At 42.5% G+C, this 18,889-nt stretch overlaps 1 protein-coding gene across 1 annotated transcript in view; it reads left to right on the forward strand.

Annotated features, from left to right (window-relative positions):
- Window positions 1-18,889, forward strand: part of ABCC4 (ATP binding cassette subfamily C member 4 (PEL blood group)) — a 175,638-nt gene that overhangs the window by 128,002 nt on the left and 28,747 nt on the right. The window contains 4 exon segments of the mRNA XM_067536920.1: window positions 2,689-2,844; window positions 10,250-10,339; window positions 11,035-11,207; window positions 17,700-17,805. Of these exon segments, the coding sequence (XP_067393021.1) occupies window positions 2,689-2,844; window positions 10,250-10,339; window positions 11,035-11,207; window positions 17,700-17,805 (525 nt within the window).

Genomic DNA, 18,889 nt, shown 5'->3' on the forward strand with positions numbered 1-18,889 from the left:
CCCTGGCGGCGGGGGAGAATTCAGCGGCGGAAGAGAATTCGGCAGCGGTGCAGTTTCACAGCGTTCCGTGAAATCCCCCGCCGCCGAAAAGGGACAAACGGCGGCAGGGTTTTGGCGTCGGGCACTGCCCCTCCCCCCCCCCCGAACCCCGCTGCCGCCGTGAAACCGCGCCCCCGCTGAATTCCCCACCGCCGCCAGGTCCAGACCAAATCATTTTGAGGGCCGTATGCGGCCCACAGGCCGGACGTTCCCCACCCCTGATCTAGACCATCCCTCACAGGTGGTCTAGATAATGCTTTAAGCTACTTTTAAAAATCTCCAATGATGAAGATTCCACAACCTCCCTAGGCAATTTATTCCAGTGCTTAACTACTCTGACAGTTAGGATTTTTTTCCTAATGTCCAACCTAAACCACCCTTGCTGCAATTTAAGCCCATTGCTCTTTGTCCTATCCTCCAAGGTTAACGAGAACAATTTTTCACCTCCGTGTAACAACCTTTTATGCACTTGAAAACTGTTATCATGTCCTGCCTCAGTCTTCTCTTCTCCACACTAAACAAACCCATTTTTTTCAGTCTTCCCTCATAAGTCATGTTTTTTAGACTTTTCATTATTTTTTGTTGCTCTTCTGTGGCCTTTCTGCATTTTGTCCACATATTTCCTGAAATGTGGCACTCAGAACTGAACACAGTACTCCAACTGAGGCATTATCAGTGCAGAGTAAAGCAGAAGAATTACTTCTTGTGTCTTGCTTACAACATGCCTACTAATATAGTCCAGAATGATGTTCACTTTTTTTGAAACAGTGTTACACTGTTGACTCCTATTTACCTTGCGATCTGCTATGGCCCTCAGATCCCTTTCCTCAGTACTCCTTCCTAGGCAGTCATTTTCCATTTTGTATGCGTGCAGCTGCTTGTTTCTTCCTAAGTGGAGTACTTAGCTTTTGTCCTTATTGAATTCCATCCTATTTACTTCAGACCATTTCTCCACTTTGTCCACATCATTTTGAATTTTAATCCTATTCTCCAAAGCACTTGAAATCCCTCCCAGCTTGGTATCGTCCACAAACTTTATAAGTGTAATCTCTATGCCATTATCTAAATCACTGATGAAGTCATTGAACAGAACCGGTCCGTTAGGGACCCCACTCAATATGCCCTTCCAGCTTGACTGTGAACCACTGATAACTACTTTCTGGGAACTGTTTTCCAACCAGTTATGCAACCACCTTATAGTAGCTCCATCTAGATTATATTTACCAAGTTTGTTTATGAGAAGGTCATGTGAGACGGTATCGAAAGCTTTACTAAAATCAAGATATACCACATCTACTGCTTCCCCCAAGCCACAAGGCTTGCTACCCTGTCAAGGAAAGCTTTAGGTTAGTTTGACACAATTTGTTCTTGACAAATCAATGCTGACTGTTACTTATCACCTTACTATATTCTAGATGCTTGCAAATTGATTGCTTAATTAATTGCTTTAATTATCTTTCCGGGTACTGAAGTAAAGCTGACTGGTTTGTAATTTCCTGGGCTGTCCTTATTCCTTTTTTTTAATAGATTGGCACTATATTTGCCTTTTTGGAGTTTTCTGGAATCTCTCCCGTCTTCCATGACTTTTCGAAGATAGCTAATGGCTCAGATATCTCCTCAGTCAGCTCCTTGAGTATTCTAGAATGTATTTCATCAAGCCCTGGTGACTTAAAGACATTTAACTTGTCTAAATAATTTTTTACTTGTTCTTTCCCTAGCCTCTTATCCAACCTCATTTTCACTGGCATTCATTAAGTTAGATGTCCAATCACTACTTAACTTTTTGGTGAAAACTGAAAGAAAAAAATCATTTAGCACTTCTGCCATTTCCACATTTTCTGTTATTGTTTTACCCCCGTCATTGAATAACGAGCCTACCCTATCCTTGGTCTTCCTCTTGCTTCTAATGTATTTGTAGAATGTTTTCTTTTTACCCTTTGTCTCTAGCTAATTTAATCTCATTTCGTGCCTTGGCCTTTCTAATTTTGTCCCTACATACTTGTGTTATTTGTTTATATTCATCCTTTGTAATTTGACCTGGTTTTCACTTTTTTTTTTTTTTTTGGAGCCTTCTTGTTAGTTTTGACTTTATTATGGTTTCTCATCGAGTTAGATACTATTCAACTTGAGTAAGATCTTCAGCATCTGACTCAAAATTAGCTCAAGTGCTGTTAGTAATGCTTGTTTAATAGTGATAATGTTCATACTCAAAGTGCTTTACAAAGGAGTGTTAGTATCATTGCTCGCTTTTTAAAGCAGGGGAAACTGAGGCATAGGGAGGTGATGTGACTAGTGCAAAGTCACCCAATAGGCTAATGTCAGAGCTGGAAATGAAACTCAGAACTGATGCTCTATCCACTAGGCCACATTGCCTCTCATTTAGGAATTCAGCAGCTCATATTAAGGGAGGTCTTTTGTTAAGAAAACGTTAATTACACCTTTGAATGAGATGATCTAGAATATTCTTGAGGCTTCAAATCCCAGGGTGTTTACCGTTTAAAAAAACTAAATAATTTTTAAGGAATGTACCTGTTGCCCTGCCTTTTAATAAGTGGATTCAAAATCTCCTTTTACATTAATGGAAGAATACTACAAATACTACCTGAAAAGCTACTGGGGTTAATCATACTGGCTTCATTGGTTTTGCAGGTTGGAATTGTGGGAAGAACAGGGGCTGGAAAAAGCTCTTTGATGGCAGCCCTCTTTCGATTGGCTGAACCCCAAGGACGAATTTGGATTGATAAGTACTTAATATCAGAACTAGGACTTCATGACTTGCGGAAGAAAATTTCAATCATACCTCAGGTATGAAACTGACTTTGTCCGCCTCATGCATTTTCATTTTAAGGCTATAACATTTCAAAGAACTTTAAGATCGTTTTTATAATATTTTTTTCTTTTTCTCTTCTCTGTTGTTTGCTGTACTCCTAAACCACTGGATTTCATCCTTGTTCATTTTGCAAATATTAGTTTCCCTGCTCCCCCACTGTAGGCTTAGAATGGAACTGAAATAACCACAGCTTTTTTAACAGCTTCTTTATCTTTAGATTCCTGTCATGTTCAAACAGTTGTTTTGTTTGTGTATCAGTGATATCAATATCAACACAATTCTAGAAACAGTTTGAATTAAGTTTGCTGGCTAACTGCTGCTGAAGAGCCAGCAGAGAGCATAAAACATATTTGATAGAGCCAAAAAAAAACAACTAGTGGCTATTGTTTTCCTTAATATCTCAACTATGGACTACTAAATTGAAAACAAGAGTATATAGATTGTGCTTCTCTGTAATCTGATGTATTTGAATGAATTTGAATAAGAGCACATTCTTTCCTACGGACAGCGTTTTCCATAACATATAGAATTAGTTCATTGGGCTTGACTCTCTCCTCTTCTCTTTGTGCTGCTTTGGCAGGAGAATGGGGACATGCAAACAGTATGCCCCACTCCCCCACCAGGAGAAAGTTGCAGAGAAGGCATGGCAGGAGTATGTTGCACACGAGCAACATCCAACTGGCAGATGATCCCTTCGGGACTGTTGTTAGCTGTGCAACCTGCACCCGGGCAGGAGTTGGACAGAGAAACACAGACCTATGGTGGGTTCCCTCATACCCATTTCGCTGCCCCAGCTGGGCCAAATGGAAAGTGGTGCAGCAGAGAATGTGTATGGGGGGGGGGGAGTTAGTATTCTTCTCTTTTTAAAAAAAAGCAAACAAAGAAACCCTGCACCTAACTGAAGTGAATGTTTGGAAAATTTTCTTATTTTACTGACTATATCCATATCATAGTATTATTTGGATGCAAGCACAAAAATTAATAATAAACAATATCAATGGCCAAAGGACAAGACCTCACAACTAAACATCTGTTTGCTCCTCACCCCCTGTCTCCAACATCGGAGGTTCTTTCTAATTTTTAAGCCACTTTCCCCCTTCCTCCTGAACTGACCGTACGTCTCCTGCCAGCTAAAATGCCAGGCTGAAAAGATGCTATTTGTATTGCATCTGAAATGTTAGCATGTTCTGGCTTTGGACTACTGCGGGATCCAACTGCAAAACTGAAAACCTTCCACCAAAATGTCTTGGCTCTTGTCACCCAAAAGATGAGTCTTGTGGCAGACCTCTAGAGCGTTCTTCGTGTGGTATCCCGTGGAAGTTTTCTTTTGAAGCTCATCTGCAAAAGAGATATAAAAAGAGGGAATAATGGAAGAGATCACAAACTGGATGATGGACAGAAACAGTAAAACCAATTGCAGGCCAACAGTTGCAGTTCTTACTGTAAATCACAAAAGAGAAACAAGCCCAAGTAGTGACCCGCTAGCTATGTTCGATAATCCAAGGATGTCAGTCAGGCAGAGAGTGAGTAACAGCCCTTCTCCGTCCAAGATGGGACTGGTGATGCCCACCTCTGATTAGCGACCAAAGTTGTTCAGTGAGGGCAGGTGTTCTGGGCTTTCAATTTATTACTAGAAGGGGTACAAACCATGTGTTAGGATCATCCTCAGCCAGGACTTATCAGCTAGAAGGGCATAAAGCTGCCATCCTAGACCTGATGAGGGGCCTTGGGGAAAAAAGTACCTGCGGTGGTTCTGGGAGAAGCCCTTTTCCTCAGCAGAGCAGCCATACACCTTTACCCTACAGCTGACTGACAGCAAGCTAGAATGTTGGCTGTTGTGGGGACCAATGAAATGCATTGTTCTAGGACAGGTTTAGATACCCTGTCTGGGAGGGTGCAGACTTGGATGCATCAACATCAGAAATTTCTATGCTAACTGAGTGTGTGTGGCACATGGAAGATTATAAGGAGACTGAGCTAGTAGGGATACCACCACGGTCACAGTTGCACCCCAGACCTGATGGTTAGCATGTGCTACAGACTGAGGAACGATCCGTAAGGAACCCAATGGGACTTGAGGACTGATGGGGGAGCTTTTTAAAAGGACACTAGTCCAGTCTCCAGAGAGGTGTGCCCATTCGTTTTATTGTATGTCCTGCTTTTATGAAATAGGGGGTAGACAAAAATTCTGTCCTGTGTTGGAATATGTTTTTTGGAGAGAGAGTTGGGCTGATTGAGGTCACAGCTAGAAAGGACAATCACCCAAACTGTAGGGTAAAACCACCAGCTCCTTCCGTTTGTTTTTTGTAGGGTGCCTGTAGTCATATACAAAAACTTGATTTCTTTTTGGAAGTATGGTGATGGAAAGACATGAGAAAATGGTGGCTGGCCTAGTGGACTTGGGCACCCAGACGTTGTTGCAGCAAAAGAGTTTGGTACAACCCACATGCATTTGGATAGCTGGGCCTAAACAGGTCACCAGCTTTCACAGGGACTCTGACCTATCCTCCGGCCATAATTCCCCTTAGAGAGGGAACATGTCTTTAACAGCCATGACTATAGAGTGCTCCCTTTGCAGTGCCGTATTCCTTTCATGAAGACAAGGCCTAGGAGCCATATGGTTTGCAGATAGCTCATCCTATTTGTTTGTGTGAGGGGAGGAAACACTTGGTTGGACCTCAGTGGCATTTGTTTGGTAAATAGCATTAACTGTTAATTTCCAAGTTTCATTCTGTTTTGTTAAAAATGTTAGATCCAGAGGCCTTTGACCATATTTGTGTCTGAATACTTGTTAGTCCATCAGCAGGGAGGCACTCATTTAAAGTACTGTTTTATATGTTTATATTCTATTATCTCTTGTTTTTAAAAATTGTGAATGTGATAAGAAGGTTAAGCCTCTTTTCATTACCTGGCTTTCTTTTTTCTTTCTTGAGAATAGAAGCCAAACAGAAAGAGGTAGTTATGCTGTTACTAGCAACGAAATACAATTAGATTGCAGACTAATGTGGGCCGTCTTTTGTTTCTGCACATTGAAGGCTTCATTAATGCACAGTGGTGCTACTCACTGGATTTAGTGACCTTTTAGTATCTAAAGAGGACTTTACATAGGCTTAAATTCTTTTTCTTTTGTTTGTGCACAATGTTCTTTTCTCCTGAAAATGGATGATGATCAGTTCATTCAAGGGCTACAGGGTTTTTAAAACTTTAACCACAAGTGTTTCAGGTGATTTCCACATTTGGATAACTGATCTCAGGTAAAAAAAATACAACTTACAGATGGAAAACTGCTGATCAAATGCTATCTCCACACCTTGAGCACTCATAATTTTATTCATGCAGAAGTTTCCTGACCTTGGCATAAAATTATTTTAATAAAGTAAAATGTTATGGCTTTTATCTTGCTAGTTATATAGAAGGTTTTTGTCACGGTCCCTAGGGGTTTTAAGTGTCTGAAGGTTACCAGGTAGAGTTTCTCTTCGAGATAAAGAGAGGTTTGTTTTCTACTAAGTATATGCAAAGGTCTAAGACCAAGGAATCACTTTAACCATTTTGAAGGGTGGGGGAATAATTATACTACGTGAGTGATCAATAGTCACGTTGTACTGTATTACCAATATTTGTATAAGTAATAAAAATAGCTGCATAACATGGGGCAACAGTTTGTAGCCGCAATCCTCAACATTCTGTGGGAAAACTGTGTAGTTTAGCAGTAGGCGTTCAGTAAAATATATTGTATAGCATGCAAACTGAGCCACTCCCCAGAGAGTGGTGAGAGACAAGACTGAACTTTTCTTAAATGTGAGTTTAAATATCTACCCACAGAAATAAAAATGTGCTTAGGCTTCTAATTGTTTGCTTGGATGGAGCTGTGTGAAGATTGTGTCTGTCTGTCTAAATTTTCCCTGTGCAAATATTGTCTGTTTCCCCGATTGCAAGCATTTTTACAACAATTATGCAGGTTTGGCTTATTAACATCCTCTCATAAAACAGGCTATTTTAAATACTAATCTTTGTCAGAAATGATCATTAAAAATTATACTTGTCTAATCTTGCAGTACATGTTCGCTTTTAGATTTTTTATAATAGTTATGAACACTTTATAAATTCAATTTCTTATTTTGCTAACTTATAAAATAGATTGAAATAGAATATAAGCTTAGCAATACCTTCAAAACAGCTAAAATAACTTACTAAAATGTATGTTGTTAAAGAAATTACTCGCCGTGTATTTTTTTTTAAGGATATTGTTCTCTCAACCGTTCTATTACACCCTTTTGCTCATTCAACAGATTTTTATTGATGTTTCCTGATACAGCATATATTTTCAGATACTTGGCACGTGACAAGAATAAAAAAGAAAATATACACATTATCTTATTAAATTTATTGTACCACATTCTGTTGTCATCAATACCTTCATAACGCTCCAGAAGTGGCTTAAAAATTAACATATCATAAAAGGTTTAGGTCCAGACCCTACCCTGACTTTGTACACCCTGCATAGCTCCATTGACACTAGTAGGGTTACATGGGGTCTAAGTCAGGGCAGGATTTTGCCTTTAAGATGTATGATGTTTTCAAAAAAATTGTATAATATAAACAAATATCTACTTAAAAAAAATTGTAGATTTGATTTAGAATTTTTGGTAACAAGCCAGATATTTCACAGTCCTCAACAGCATTATGATGTTTGTTTTGGCTCAGATTATTCTTCTGTATGATGCCAAGAGTTACTGAACCCTAACATTTCCTCCAGTCCATGACTCTCAGACTGTGCTGTCTCTGCTAGGGAATCAGAGGCATTCAGGGCTCTTAGTAGGGAATTCTGGGGCAAAATCATGTCCCTTTTGCTTTTGTTGATCTGAAGATCAGTTTGTGGCATTGGTCTAGAGCTCAGTAGTTCAGCTCTTTCCCACTTCTGTTGCCTTATCCTTTTGATTTCCTTCGGGGCCTTTGGGTAGGAACAAGCTTATTTCCTGATCTTTTCACTCTCACAACCTCTTCTCCCCATCAGAGCAAGGAGGCCTTTGCCTTCTGGGTCTTCCAGTGTAGTGCCTCCCTGCCAAGTTCCTCTACCTCTTTTCTTCATGGCAGAGCTGCCCAGGAGACACCAACCAGAGGCCAAGCAGTGTTCATTTAGTGAGGCAGTTCTGTAGTTTGAGAGGGCCTGCCTCCCATCAAGCCACAGCATCTTCCACACTGAGACAGAGAACGCAAACAGAAGGAGGAGTCCAGGCACCCACACCTGCTCCAGGAATAAATCTATCAAACCCAACCTCTTTCCAACCAGGTATAGTCCCACGCAGAGTGAGTCCTGCCACAAGTCTTTAAATAGGACACTTCTCCTTAGGCAAGGGGCAGGCATACCTTCCAGCTTCCCCTCCTCTCAGGATGAGGCCAAGGAATTTTAGAGAGAGACCCTGAGGATTTCCTTTCCTGGATGAGGATCCACTTCTTTGCAGAAGCTATCTCTATCCTAAGGAGCACAAAAAAGAACACCTGTCCCACCAGCAACTTAACAGTGGTTTTACACACCCACACAGACGTTAAACAGGAAGAATGAAAACCTAACAGGCATGGGTCCCTTCATCAGATTCCAATTCAAGCTCATCACCTGATGTGGCCTGCTCTTGGAATCCGAACAGGACAATCAAAAAAAAGATTGTTGCGGTTTTTTTACCCTCCCCTGCTCAATAACTCCAAAGGCGGAAAAGTGGTGGCCACAACTGAAACCCAAAAGCGGAAAAGCCCAATGTTCATCAGTCCTCAGAATGCAGATCAGAGGCTGCTTTTCCCCTACGTAATAAAGGGAGGAATAGGAACAGTTTTTTACAAGGGCAAAATGCATTAGAAAACAGGGTACAACATTTTAGTACATTCAGGAACCCAAGGATGTCATCACATTCCTTCCTGAGATAGGTACAGTGGTAGTATCCCTAATCAAGGATATGTTTAGTCCCTCCACAGAATGGACTAATAGTATATCCTGACTGTCTTCAGAGGGACTTCAGAGGGGGAATTAGGATACCAGTAGCAGATTTGAGGGGTTCCTACTTCCCCAGCTAGGAGAATAGGCCATAATCATCCTCCTCCCTCCCCCTCGGAGCCCCACCAATGACTCATTTTATTTCATTATATCAAGTTCAAGATTCTTATCCTGCCCTTCAAGGCTCTTCATAATTCTTCCTTCCTTAGTTATTTGCTCATTCTTGTCACCCTGTGCCTTGTGCTCTGCCAATTATGTCACCCTCTAATGCCCATTTGTCTGCTTCTCCAACAAATATCTCCAGACTTTCTTCCACTTTGCCCATAATTTCTGGAATTCCCTCCCTGAGCTAATCCATACTTTCACTCCTCTTCTCATCAAGATCCACTTCTGCTATGACACTTACAAGAAATCAGCCAGCCATAGCTAGATTAAAAAATATTCAGATTTGGAACCATCAACTCGGGCATGTATCTAGCCTGTGTAAGTGTACGTTGTTTTCTTTGCCACCCTTGCCTCAACCTCCTATTCTCTTCTTTGGTTTGTCACACTCGTGTTGAGTCTTGTTTGAAATTAGAGTGTAAACTCTTTGGGGCAGTGATTATGCCTTGCCGTGTGTTTTTCCAGAGATTGCCCCAATCCTGAGTGAGGCCTCTTGGTGCTACTACAGCACAAATATTAGTATTAAGCATCATTAACAGATACGTGCGTAGACGTAAACATTGAAGAAAAGTTGTGAAATATGATTATCTTTCAGATTCTTTAATGTCAAACTTGAAGGATTTTTCCAGTCTGAAATAAAATAAAAAACCCAACACCTTTTATTCTTTTGAGCCCCTTGAGTCTTCTCCTCTGTGTGAGTGTTATATAGGTAGGGGGCAAAATTTCAAAATCACTCTAGTGTCTTAGGAACATAAGTTCATTGACTTGATTTTTGTTGTTGTTGCTTGTTTCACTAACATTGTCAGTGGGTTTAATTGCCTTGCTTGTAACTATATTATAAAGTGTTCGAATATAGCATAGATAAGCCAGTTCAAGTACAGACAGAATAAATTGTTGCATATATATCAGTTTTGTCAAAATATTTGTATCTGGTTCATCTTTTATATTAAAATATCTTCATATAGGCTTATTATGATTTATCTTATTTTTTCTTCAGCATGCTCCTAATCCATCTTAGAAGTTTTGGATTTTTTGTTGTTTTTTAATTTTGTGATATGAAAAGAACCGCAATAGTTTTTTTTCCTTGCATTGCACTAGTTTTAATTTGTTGTTATACTACATGTATATGCCATGTATGCTTCAAGTCAGCTTTACTGTGTTTAAATTCTTTATTGCAGTGTACAAACTAAGTGTATATAAAAAGTAAAATGTAATGTTGCATTGGCCTGTAGGAGCCTGTTTTGTTCACTGGAACGATGAGAAAAAACTTAGATCCTTTCAATGAATACACTGATGAAGAGCTGTGGAATGTCTTGGAAGAGGTAAATCCAAAAATCTGATAATTTGTATTTAATATTTACATATAAAATAACATTGTTCATAGTGCTTATACATACTAGTTTCGATTTGGTTTTGTGGAATTCAGCAAGGATATGGCTCACTGAAAAAACGAAAACAGTTGGGGTGTATGTAAGTGTGTATATATATGGCAGGGGTGGCCTAACTGGCTTGTGAGCCACCTGTGGCTCTTTTACAGTTGAAGTGCTGCTTGCAGAGTCCTCTGTGTGCCTCCCCTCCCCGCATTCTCCACCCACCAGACTGGGGTGGGAGCACGGAGCTTCTGCCCTGCGGTAGAGTGATGGGACTAGAGGATACTGCCCAGTAGGGAGGGAGTTTCGGGAAGTCAGTAAATTTAGCCACCCCTGAAATAACTATTTATAAATTACATTGACCTGCTGGGTTTTGCATTATATTTTTTATCGTTTGGGATGCTGGTTTGATATATATTTATTCATATGTTCATTTTAATAAAAATGAATAGATTTTAAACAGGTTTTTTTAGACTTAATAGCTGTAGAATTGAATTACATAGTGTATGCATGTGAGAGTGAAAGGTAAACCTTACATGCTTATTGTTGTGTAAAGCATAAAAAGAATTGGCAACCTAATCACACCAACAGTTATTTTGTTTAGAAATTAGTTACTCATCTAATACAGGACATTGTTATACCTACAGGTGCAACTGAAGGAGGCTGTGGAAGAACTACCTGATAAAATGGAGACACAGTTGGCAGAATCTGGATCTAATTTTAGTGTTGGTCAGAGACAGCTCGTGTGCCTTGCCAGGGCAGTTCTCAAAAAAAATCGAATTCTGATTATTGATGAAGCAACTGCAAATGTAGACCCAAGGTAAAACACCAAAGGCCATAGTAAAATGAATGATCCTATTTGTACATGATTGGGGTAAGATAGAGGTGAACTGGAAAGCCTCAGCTCTCCTGCAGCCTGTATTGGGATTTGTTTTCATGAAATGCTGATGGCTTCACTAATGCCTAATCAGAACAAATAAACTGAACACTGTACATGGCTTAAGGGGTTTGATCATGAAAGCTGCTGAATGCATCCTGAGAGAGGATAGATACAGGCTCTGTTCTTGGAAAGAGAAAAATATCCTTGACTTTTGTGCGTAAATTAACATTTAAAGCTATTTACCCTGCAGCACCCATAAAAAGACTCGTTTTGGAAATGCAGATCAGTACTGTCAATATAACTTCTTAGAGAGACAAGGTAAGTGAGGTAATATCTTTTATTGGACCAAATTCTATTGGTATCTCTCTAATACCTTAGGTCCTACACAGTTATAGCTACACTGCAAACAAAAGATAACCTCTTGAAAGATTTCCTAGAGTGGAAAGATTCCAATGCCACCACCATCCCACAAAGATGAGGGTTCTCATGATGAAAAAGTTAGGCACAGTGTTGAGGTTTGTTGATCCAGGAAGGGTGTCCTGTGTAGATAGTGACAAAGCCTTGCATGGAAAAACTGACTGTGACAAATAATATATATTAGGTGTCATCCCTTCCAAATGCTGAGGGTACTATTCAATACATACAGTGGGTTACAGATAAAACCCATTACATAGATAACATAGGAACTGCAAAATAAATTAGTCTTTATAGCTTTTTTTAAACACTGGGAATAACTAAAATGGACTATATTTTTTGGAAACACTGCAAACATGCTGCATCAGTCTAAGCTGAACAGATAGTTCTACCAAACTATAGTTTGAGGAAGGCCAAGAAAGACCATAAAACAGCAAGTCCCTGAAATAGATGCATTTAATATTTTGTATGTCATCAAAGCAAATTTTAATTCATTCATTGGTCAAAAAACTGACGCTATATGTTCATACCTGGTCATTGAGTGAGCAAATGTACTGCTTCACTTTTTTGCACCAGCTGCAATCAGTGGAATTGCTTTGATGTTCCAATATAAAGAGTTACAGCAATCAGTTTCGGATATAAGGATCATTAGTGAGAAATCTTGCCTGTAATATTCCTGCATGCTATACTTAATATTATTGTTATTTATTTGTATCACCATAGCATATAGAAGCCCTAATTATGGAACAGGACCCCAGTGTGCTACACACTGTACAAACATAGAACAAAGAGATGGTCCCTGTGTGACCCACTGCACCCCATGTACATCCTTATGGTGTGATTGTGTATCATTCATGTTCACCCTTATAGTGTAACTGTGTATTGTTTAATGCATGTATGAAATGCTCATGACATACTGAATATTATTGTTGTAGTAGTATGTTTCTTGCAATGTCGTATAGGTTATGTCATATGTTTATGAGGCTCTGCTATGTAATATTCCCAAATGAGTGTGTCACATTGCTTGAGGCAGAGCCAGATAAACACTGAAGGCAGGAAGGTAGTTCATGCCTTGCTAAAGCATGCATAAAACAGCCCAGCTCTTCCAGGGACAATGGACTGGCCTAGGCATCTGCTAAGGTGATGATCCTTGACCCCCGGGCGTGGAAAAGACCAGGCAGGAATAATGTTGGTCACCTGACCCTGATGGGGGGGCATGAGGTAGGGGGCATGGAGACATTTGAAATAGGGGGGACATTTTGCTTGCCAGAGCTCTCTCTTGTAATCCATCTACAAGATGATAACAACGCTGTCCACAGGAGGAGAGCCTGGTTGGAGGCCGACCAACCAACCTGTGGTGAGAACCATTTACACTGTAAGGCTACTGAAGTGTTCAATATAATTTAGAATGTGATTTGCTTTTATGTCTTCCTGATCAAATCTGACATATATTCCTCTGGCTCATAAACACTTAAAATCTTTCTGTACTTAATAAACTTGTTTGTTTTATCTAAAGCATGTGGTTTGGGTATGTGTAGAGACCTCATTTAAAGTGACAGAGCAGGTGCATATCAATTTCTTTGATAAATTGATGGATGTAAGCTTGCAGAGTCCAGTGGGCGGCACTGAACTCTGTAAAATGGCAGTTTCTAGGGTTGCATCTGGGACTGGGAGTGTTTGCTGGGTCATTCTATTGCATAATCCCATGAGTGGCTGGCCAGAAGCGCTCATTCACTACATCAGGGACCGCTTACTTGCAGGAGGCCGTGTGTGGACTGACACAGGAGTGGGGCGGAGCAGGGAGTGAAGGGATTCACACAGCTGGAGTGAGTGCAAGACGGTACCCAGGAGTGAGGGATTGGGGTGGCACCGCTATACACCAGTCCAGATTGTAGAGGGGAATGTCACATCCTGTTCCAAGGGGTTTCTAATCTATATACAAGATTAGACAATAGATAGTATAGACAGATGTCAGAGTATAAAGAAACAATGAGACTGTATTGGTCAGCATGATAGGTAGAGTTCTTCGAGTGCTTGCTCATGTCCATTCTGATTTAGGTCTGTTTACACGCCACATGCACCAGTGTCAGAAATTTCTCCTCTATGGTACCCGTAGGGTCGGCTCTAGTGCCCTCTGCAGCAGCGCACATATGCGCTCACATATATGGCGCTGCTGGCCCCCCTCCCTCTCAGTTCCTTCTTACCGCCCATGACAATGCTGAAACAACTGTCTTGCTCTTAAAAGTCTGTTTTCCTTGTGGTTTTTGTTGTTTTTTCTAGTGTATATAGTTGTTAAATTAGTACTTAGAAGTTAGATTGTTAGATAGCGTGTTTACCTAGGGTCAGGGCATGCCCTGGTCCCTGGGTGTTAAATCCTGTGCTTCATGCAAGAAGCCTATGCCATTGAATGACCCTCACTAAAGCTGTTTGAAGTGCTTGTAGGAAACTCACTTCTCTGAAAAGTGTAAGATCTGTAAGGGCTTTCGCCCACGAACTAAGAAGGACCAGGACATTAGGCTTAAGGCCCTTCTGATGGAGTTGGCTCTCCTACCGGCATCGGAACTGAGATTGGATTTGGGACTGAGTACAGCAGCATCGATCAGAAGTGCCTCTCCAGTGTTGGAGTCAGCCTCAGTACTGTTCGACATCCCCGGTGCCGAAGAAGTGCCCCAAGAAAGTGCACTCTGCAAGGGAGCACTTGCCGGACCCGAAGCCGGATAAGAAAAGTTTGGAGAAACTAGAATCAATCCTGAGGAGGTCTCTGCCTGAATGGGCGTCGAGCCCAGCACCTGCACCACCGACTCCAAGGAGTGGCAGAGGCCCACGCTGCCTGTTGGTCCCTTCCATGCATGAAGCATTCCAGGTGGTGAAGGACCTGTTAGCCATGCTGGTGCCGCCTACTCTGCAAGAAAACAGGCGGTTGCACTGAGGAGCAGACATCCCGTCTGGGGATCCGTCAAAGGGGAAGACAGGGTTAGCACAGCCGCAGCGCTCCTCATTAACTGGTCGTCGCTTGCCAGCCCCACAGCAGTTGCCAGATTCTCGGCACTGATCCCTGGAACAGTTATGAGAGAGGTTGGGTTTGCGCCTCCGGTCACCAGACGTTAGGCGCTGACCCTGGAACAATAGCACTGATCTGCCGGGATTTGGCTTCGATCCTAGGAGTGATGCAGTTCCCTGAGCCCACAGCACTGCAAGTCAGCTCATGCAGCAGGTCACTGGAACCCTGGCACTGCTCAAGTCCTTACAGAAAACAAAAGGACAAGTCGCGGTCAAGGCATAGTCAGTGCTCAGGTTCTCAGCATTGCTCCCTGACGCTGGAACTCCAGCAAAGTGAGACTGGGAAACAGGCGGCGCCGGCACTTCTGTGGTTATCAGGGTACACCTCTTCAGACTTGGGAGAGGAGCTCATCGTTCTTGCAAAGAGACATGCTGTGAAGCACCCAATGGGGTTCCCTATGCCACCACAGATGGGGGTGGTCTCAAGGACAATGGGCTGGACCTTGGCAGTTTTGGAACCCTTGGGGCTTCCCTCAGCCCACGGTGCTTTACCCGCTCTTGTCCACGGGAACTTCGGTACTGTGTTCATCCAAAGATCTGACCACATCACCGATCTTATATGTTGACTCAGACCACGAGGAGTCACTCTCGGGCAGCCTCCCGGTGACCTCCCCAACTAGGGAAGAGATTTCAGCTGCTTCCCAGCTACCGGCCTCTTCTCCTTGTCTTCACCAGATGAGGCAGTAGCAGGCCCTTCTCATGCTGCCCCACTGGACAACTACAGGTTGCACCAGAAGCTGTTGAAGCGGGTGGCAGCCAATTTAGCCCTCAAGATTGAGGAACTCACAAAGCCTGTAGATGAACTCTTCGGCATCCTGGCATCTGCAGCTCCTTCCACGGTGGCCCTCCTGGTGCATGAGGGAATAGTGAAACCGATTAAGACTTTGTGGCAGACCCTGGCCTCTCTGTCCCCCACATCCAAGCGGGCAGAGAAAAAATACTATGTGCCTGCTAAGGGGTTTGAGTACTTGTACACACACCCACCCTTAAGCTCGCTGGTAGTCGCGACAGCCAACGAGTGTGACAGATAGGGGCAAATGAGCTCAACACCAAAGAACAAAGACGCCAAAAAATTGGATTTATTTGGTAGTAAAGTCTATTCGACTGCGAGCCTGCAGCTGAGTGTGTCCAACCAACAGGCGTTGTTGGGTCGATACCATTTTAACATATGTCAGTCGCTGGAGAAGTTTATTGATTCCTTTCCACAGTCTTCCAAACAGGAATATGAGGCAATCCTGGAGGGGGGAAGGACAGTGCCTGAGCCTCCTTTCATCAGCATCAGACCCAGCTGACTCTGCGGCATGGTCAATGGCATCCACAGTGTCAATGAGGAGAGTGTTGTGGCTTCAGTCATCTGGTCTCTCGGCAGAAGTACAGCAGTCTATCTAGGACCTTGCATTTGATGGCATGGCCCTGTTTGCGGACCAGACTGACTCCAGGCTGCATGGGTTAAAGGACTCAAGGGCTACACTGTACTACACTCTCTGGGCCTTTTCACCCCGTCTTCATCCAGGAGACGCTTTAAGCCCTCCCAGTAGCATCACTTTGGAGACCAGGTCAAAGGAGAGTCCTACAGAAAGAAAAATAAAGGCTACAAGCATCGCTGAGGCAATTCACCGGCCTCCGCTTCAAAGCCAAGCCTGAGCCACCATTCCTCGGGCAGAAAGCGAAGTTTTTGAAGGTGCATCTGCTGTTCCCGTTGGCGCATCACAGTGTAGACATCGTGCAGGAGGGAAGCACAGCAGTCGACGTGAGTTACGCAAGCTACTCTGCGTAGTTTGCGTAACTCCTGTTGACTGCCGCCGAATCGCCAGGTGAGTGTGGACCAGGGCTAAGATTGTCAAGGCCCTAGCAGAGAGAGTAGCAGGGGATTGATCTGTGAAGTGTCTCTGAGAAGAAGGCAGAAAACCTATCAGTTAAGGAGTGAATGCTTTGATACTACAATGGTCTGGGGTGTGAGCATACCAGAAGCCTTCAGGCTTGCCTGTTACCAGCCCACCTAACAATCAGTCCCCCAACCTCATAAAACAGCTCATGTGGTCCAGGGCTGCTGGGATGGGATTGGTCGAAAAGTCTAGCTCCAGGAGAGATGAAGGATGGGGGAGAAAGAAGCTCATCTGGTCTCCCATAATCTTGCCTGAGTGGTAGTCCTGCTGCTCCTGAGTTTTTCCTTCTGGAGAAGACGGGCCTTCTTAAGAGACAATTACTTCAGGAAACTGCAAAGACAGCTCCGCCTATGCTGGGCTTCTGGGGCCGTGTACCCCAAACTCCTGGGTCCACAGGGAGCCAGTGTCCTGCAATCTTTGTGTCTTGCGTCGCTTGATGATAAACATTTTCACAGGGCTGTCTCCTTTACTGGAGAGAGACTGTGGGTCCTGAATTTCTTTTACATCATATATGGATATTTTTACATTACTGGGTTATTTTCAGTAGGGGAGATTTGCTTATTGTAGATACTTTCATTCAGACTCTATGTAAAAAGTCAGATTGACAGAAAGTGATGTTTTGGACGATGTATATGGTGGGAGATCTTTGGGAGGATGTGATCTAGCTCAGTGATTAAAGCAGTTTGAAACAGAAAAGGAAACATTTACTGCACCAGTTGAGGAGAAGAGGAACCAATAGGAAAGTGCTGATCCCTCAAGTCAGGGAGAGAAAACAGAGCTGTTCTGTCCCCCAGCTCCCTCTTACTTTAACCGCTGAACTTTGCTGCACGTTATAGTGGAGATTCTTTCAAAAAGAAACATTTTTATCCTTAACCTTCAGAATCCTCCTTTTGGATGTGTTTCTTGATGTTCCTGCATCCTGCCAAATCATGTTGAAGGGAGGGCATACTTCTGTAAATTAGTATTTCCTGGTGTTACAATTATTTACAGGACAATCATAGAACTTCTATGCAGTCAGATCATTGTTCATGTATATCTCTCACTTCCATCTGCACTGCTCTTTGTGTTTTAGAACGGATGAGCTGATTCAAAAGACAATACGTGAAAAGTTTGCCCACTGCACTGTGCTCACCATTGCACACAGGTTGAACACCATTATCGACAGTGACAAGATTATGGTAAGAAAGTTAACAGCTTTGGTTCAAGTTACCTCTAAATAAGGTTGAATAGATGTGAGATTTTTTTTTTTTTTTTTTTTTTAAATAATTTTGATCCAGGAATCGAAATTCCTGCAGATGGTTTTGGAAAATATAAATCTATGGAAAACTACCGTGACTAGCAGCTCATGGAAGTTAGGGATGGAAAAGTCCTACTACATCACTCAGTCCCTCTCCCTGCTGATGCAGCATTGTACTCTACAGTCAGGGTCCCATGTCTCCACAGAAATATTAATTTACTAATTGCCTTTCATTGCCATCTCCCTTCTTCTCCCGCTCCTCCCAGCTCATAGCTGAAAAAGACTCAGTGAAGTACAATCTGTTAATTATTTTTCAAGAGGGGATATTTTTGTTGTGCTCTCCAGGCAACTTGGCTGCAGTCCCTAGGTCTTGGTTCCTGCAATGTTGTTTAGCCTGGCTCAGATAATTCTTCTTCCCCTGTGTGCCAAGGAAAAGAGGGAACTCATAGATGACTTAAGCGGGTCCTCTCTTCAGTTTCCCAGAGCTCAGCTGCTTTGCTGTTCTCCAAGCAGCCCCACTTCCCAGCCTATATTTCTGTTACCTGGTCTCCCTCCATCCTCTTATCCTTGCCCTCCCAACCTTGCCCTTCCCTTACTTCCTGGTTGCAAACTGGACATTTTAGGCTCCCAGGATCAAAGGAACAACACATAATAACCACCCTTAGTGGGGAAGGTCGCAGGAAGGGCTTGGTAGGCCAGGGAGACAGAAAACAAAATGTCAGGCTCCTGGCTTTAGTAAAATGATGATTTATACAACAAAAATGCTGAATATTTTTGAAATATGCCGAATTCTGTGTCTATAGAATTGTGGACCCTGACTGTGGACAGTTCACAGCTCTTGGGGTATTGTTTCGGGTTGTCTCAGTTAATTTTTTCAAGGTTATCTTCACAAACATAAGGGCTAATAGCATAATGTGTCTTATAAGGGAACAGATTCTGGAGCATAATTTTGTAGCAAGAATTGAATTCCACAGCCATTGACTGCACATGGCCCTGCCTACTGTACATGAATTAGTGTTTTCCCA

This window comes from Emydura macquarii, unplaced genomic scaffold (assembly GCF_026122565.2).
Source record: "Emydura macquarii macquarii isolate MOO-44397 ecotype Brisbane River unplaced genomic scaffold, CSIRO-AGI_Emac_v2 contig_3671, whole genome shotgun sequence".
Classification (NCBI taxonomy): Eukaryota; Metazoa; Chordata; order Testudines; family Chelidae; genus Emydura; species Emydura macquarii.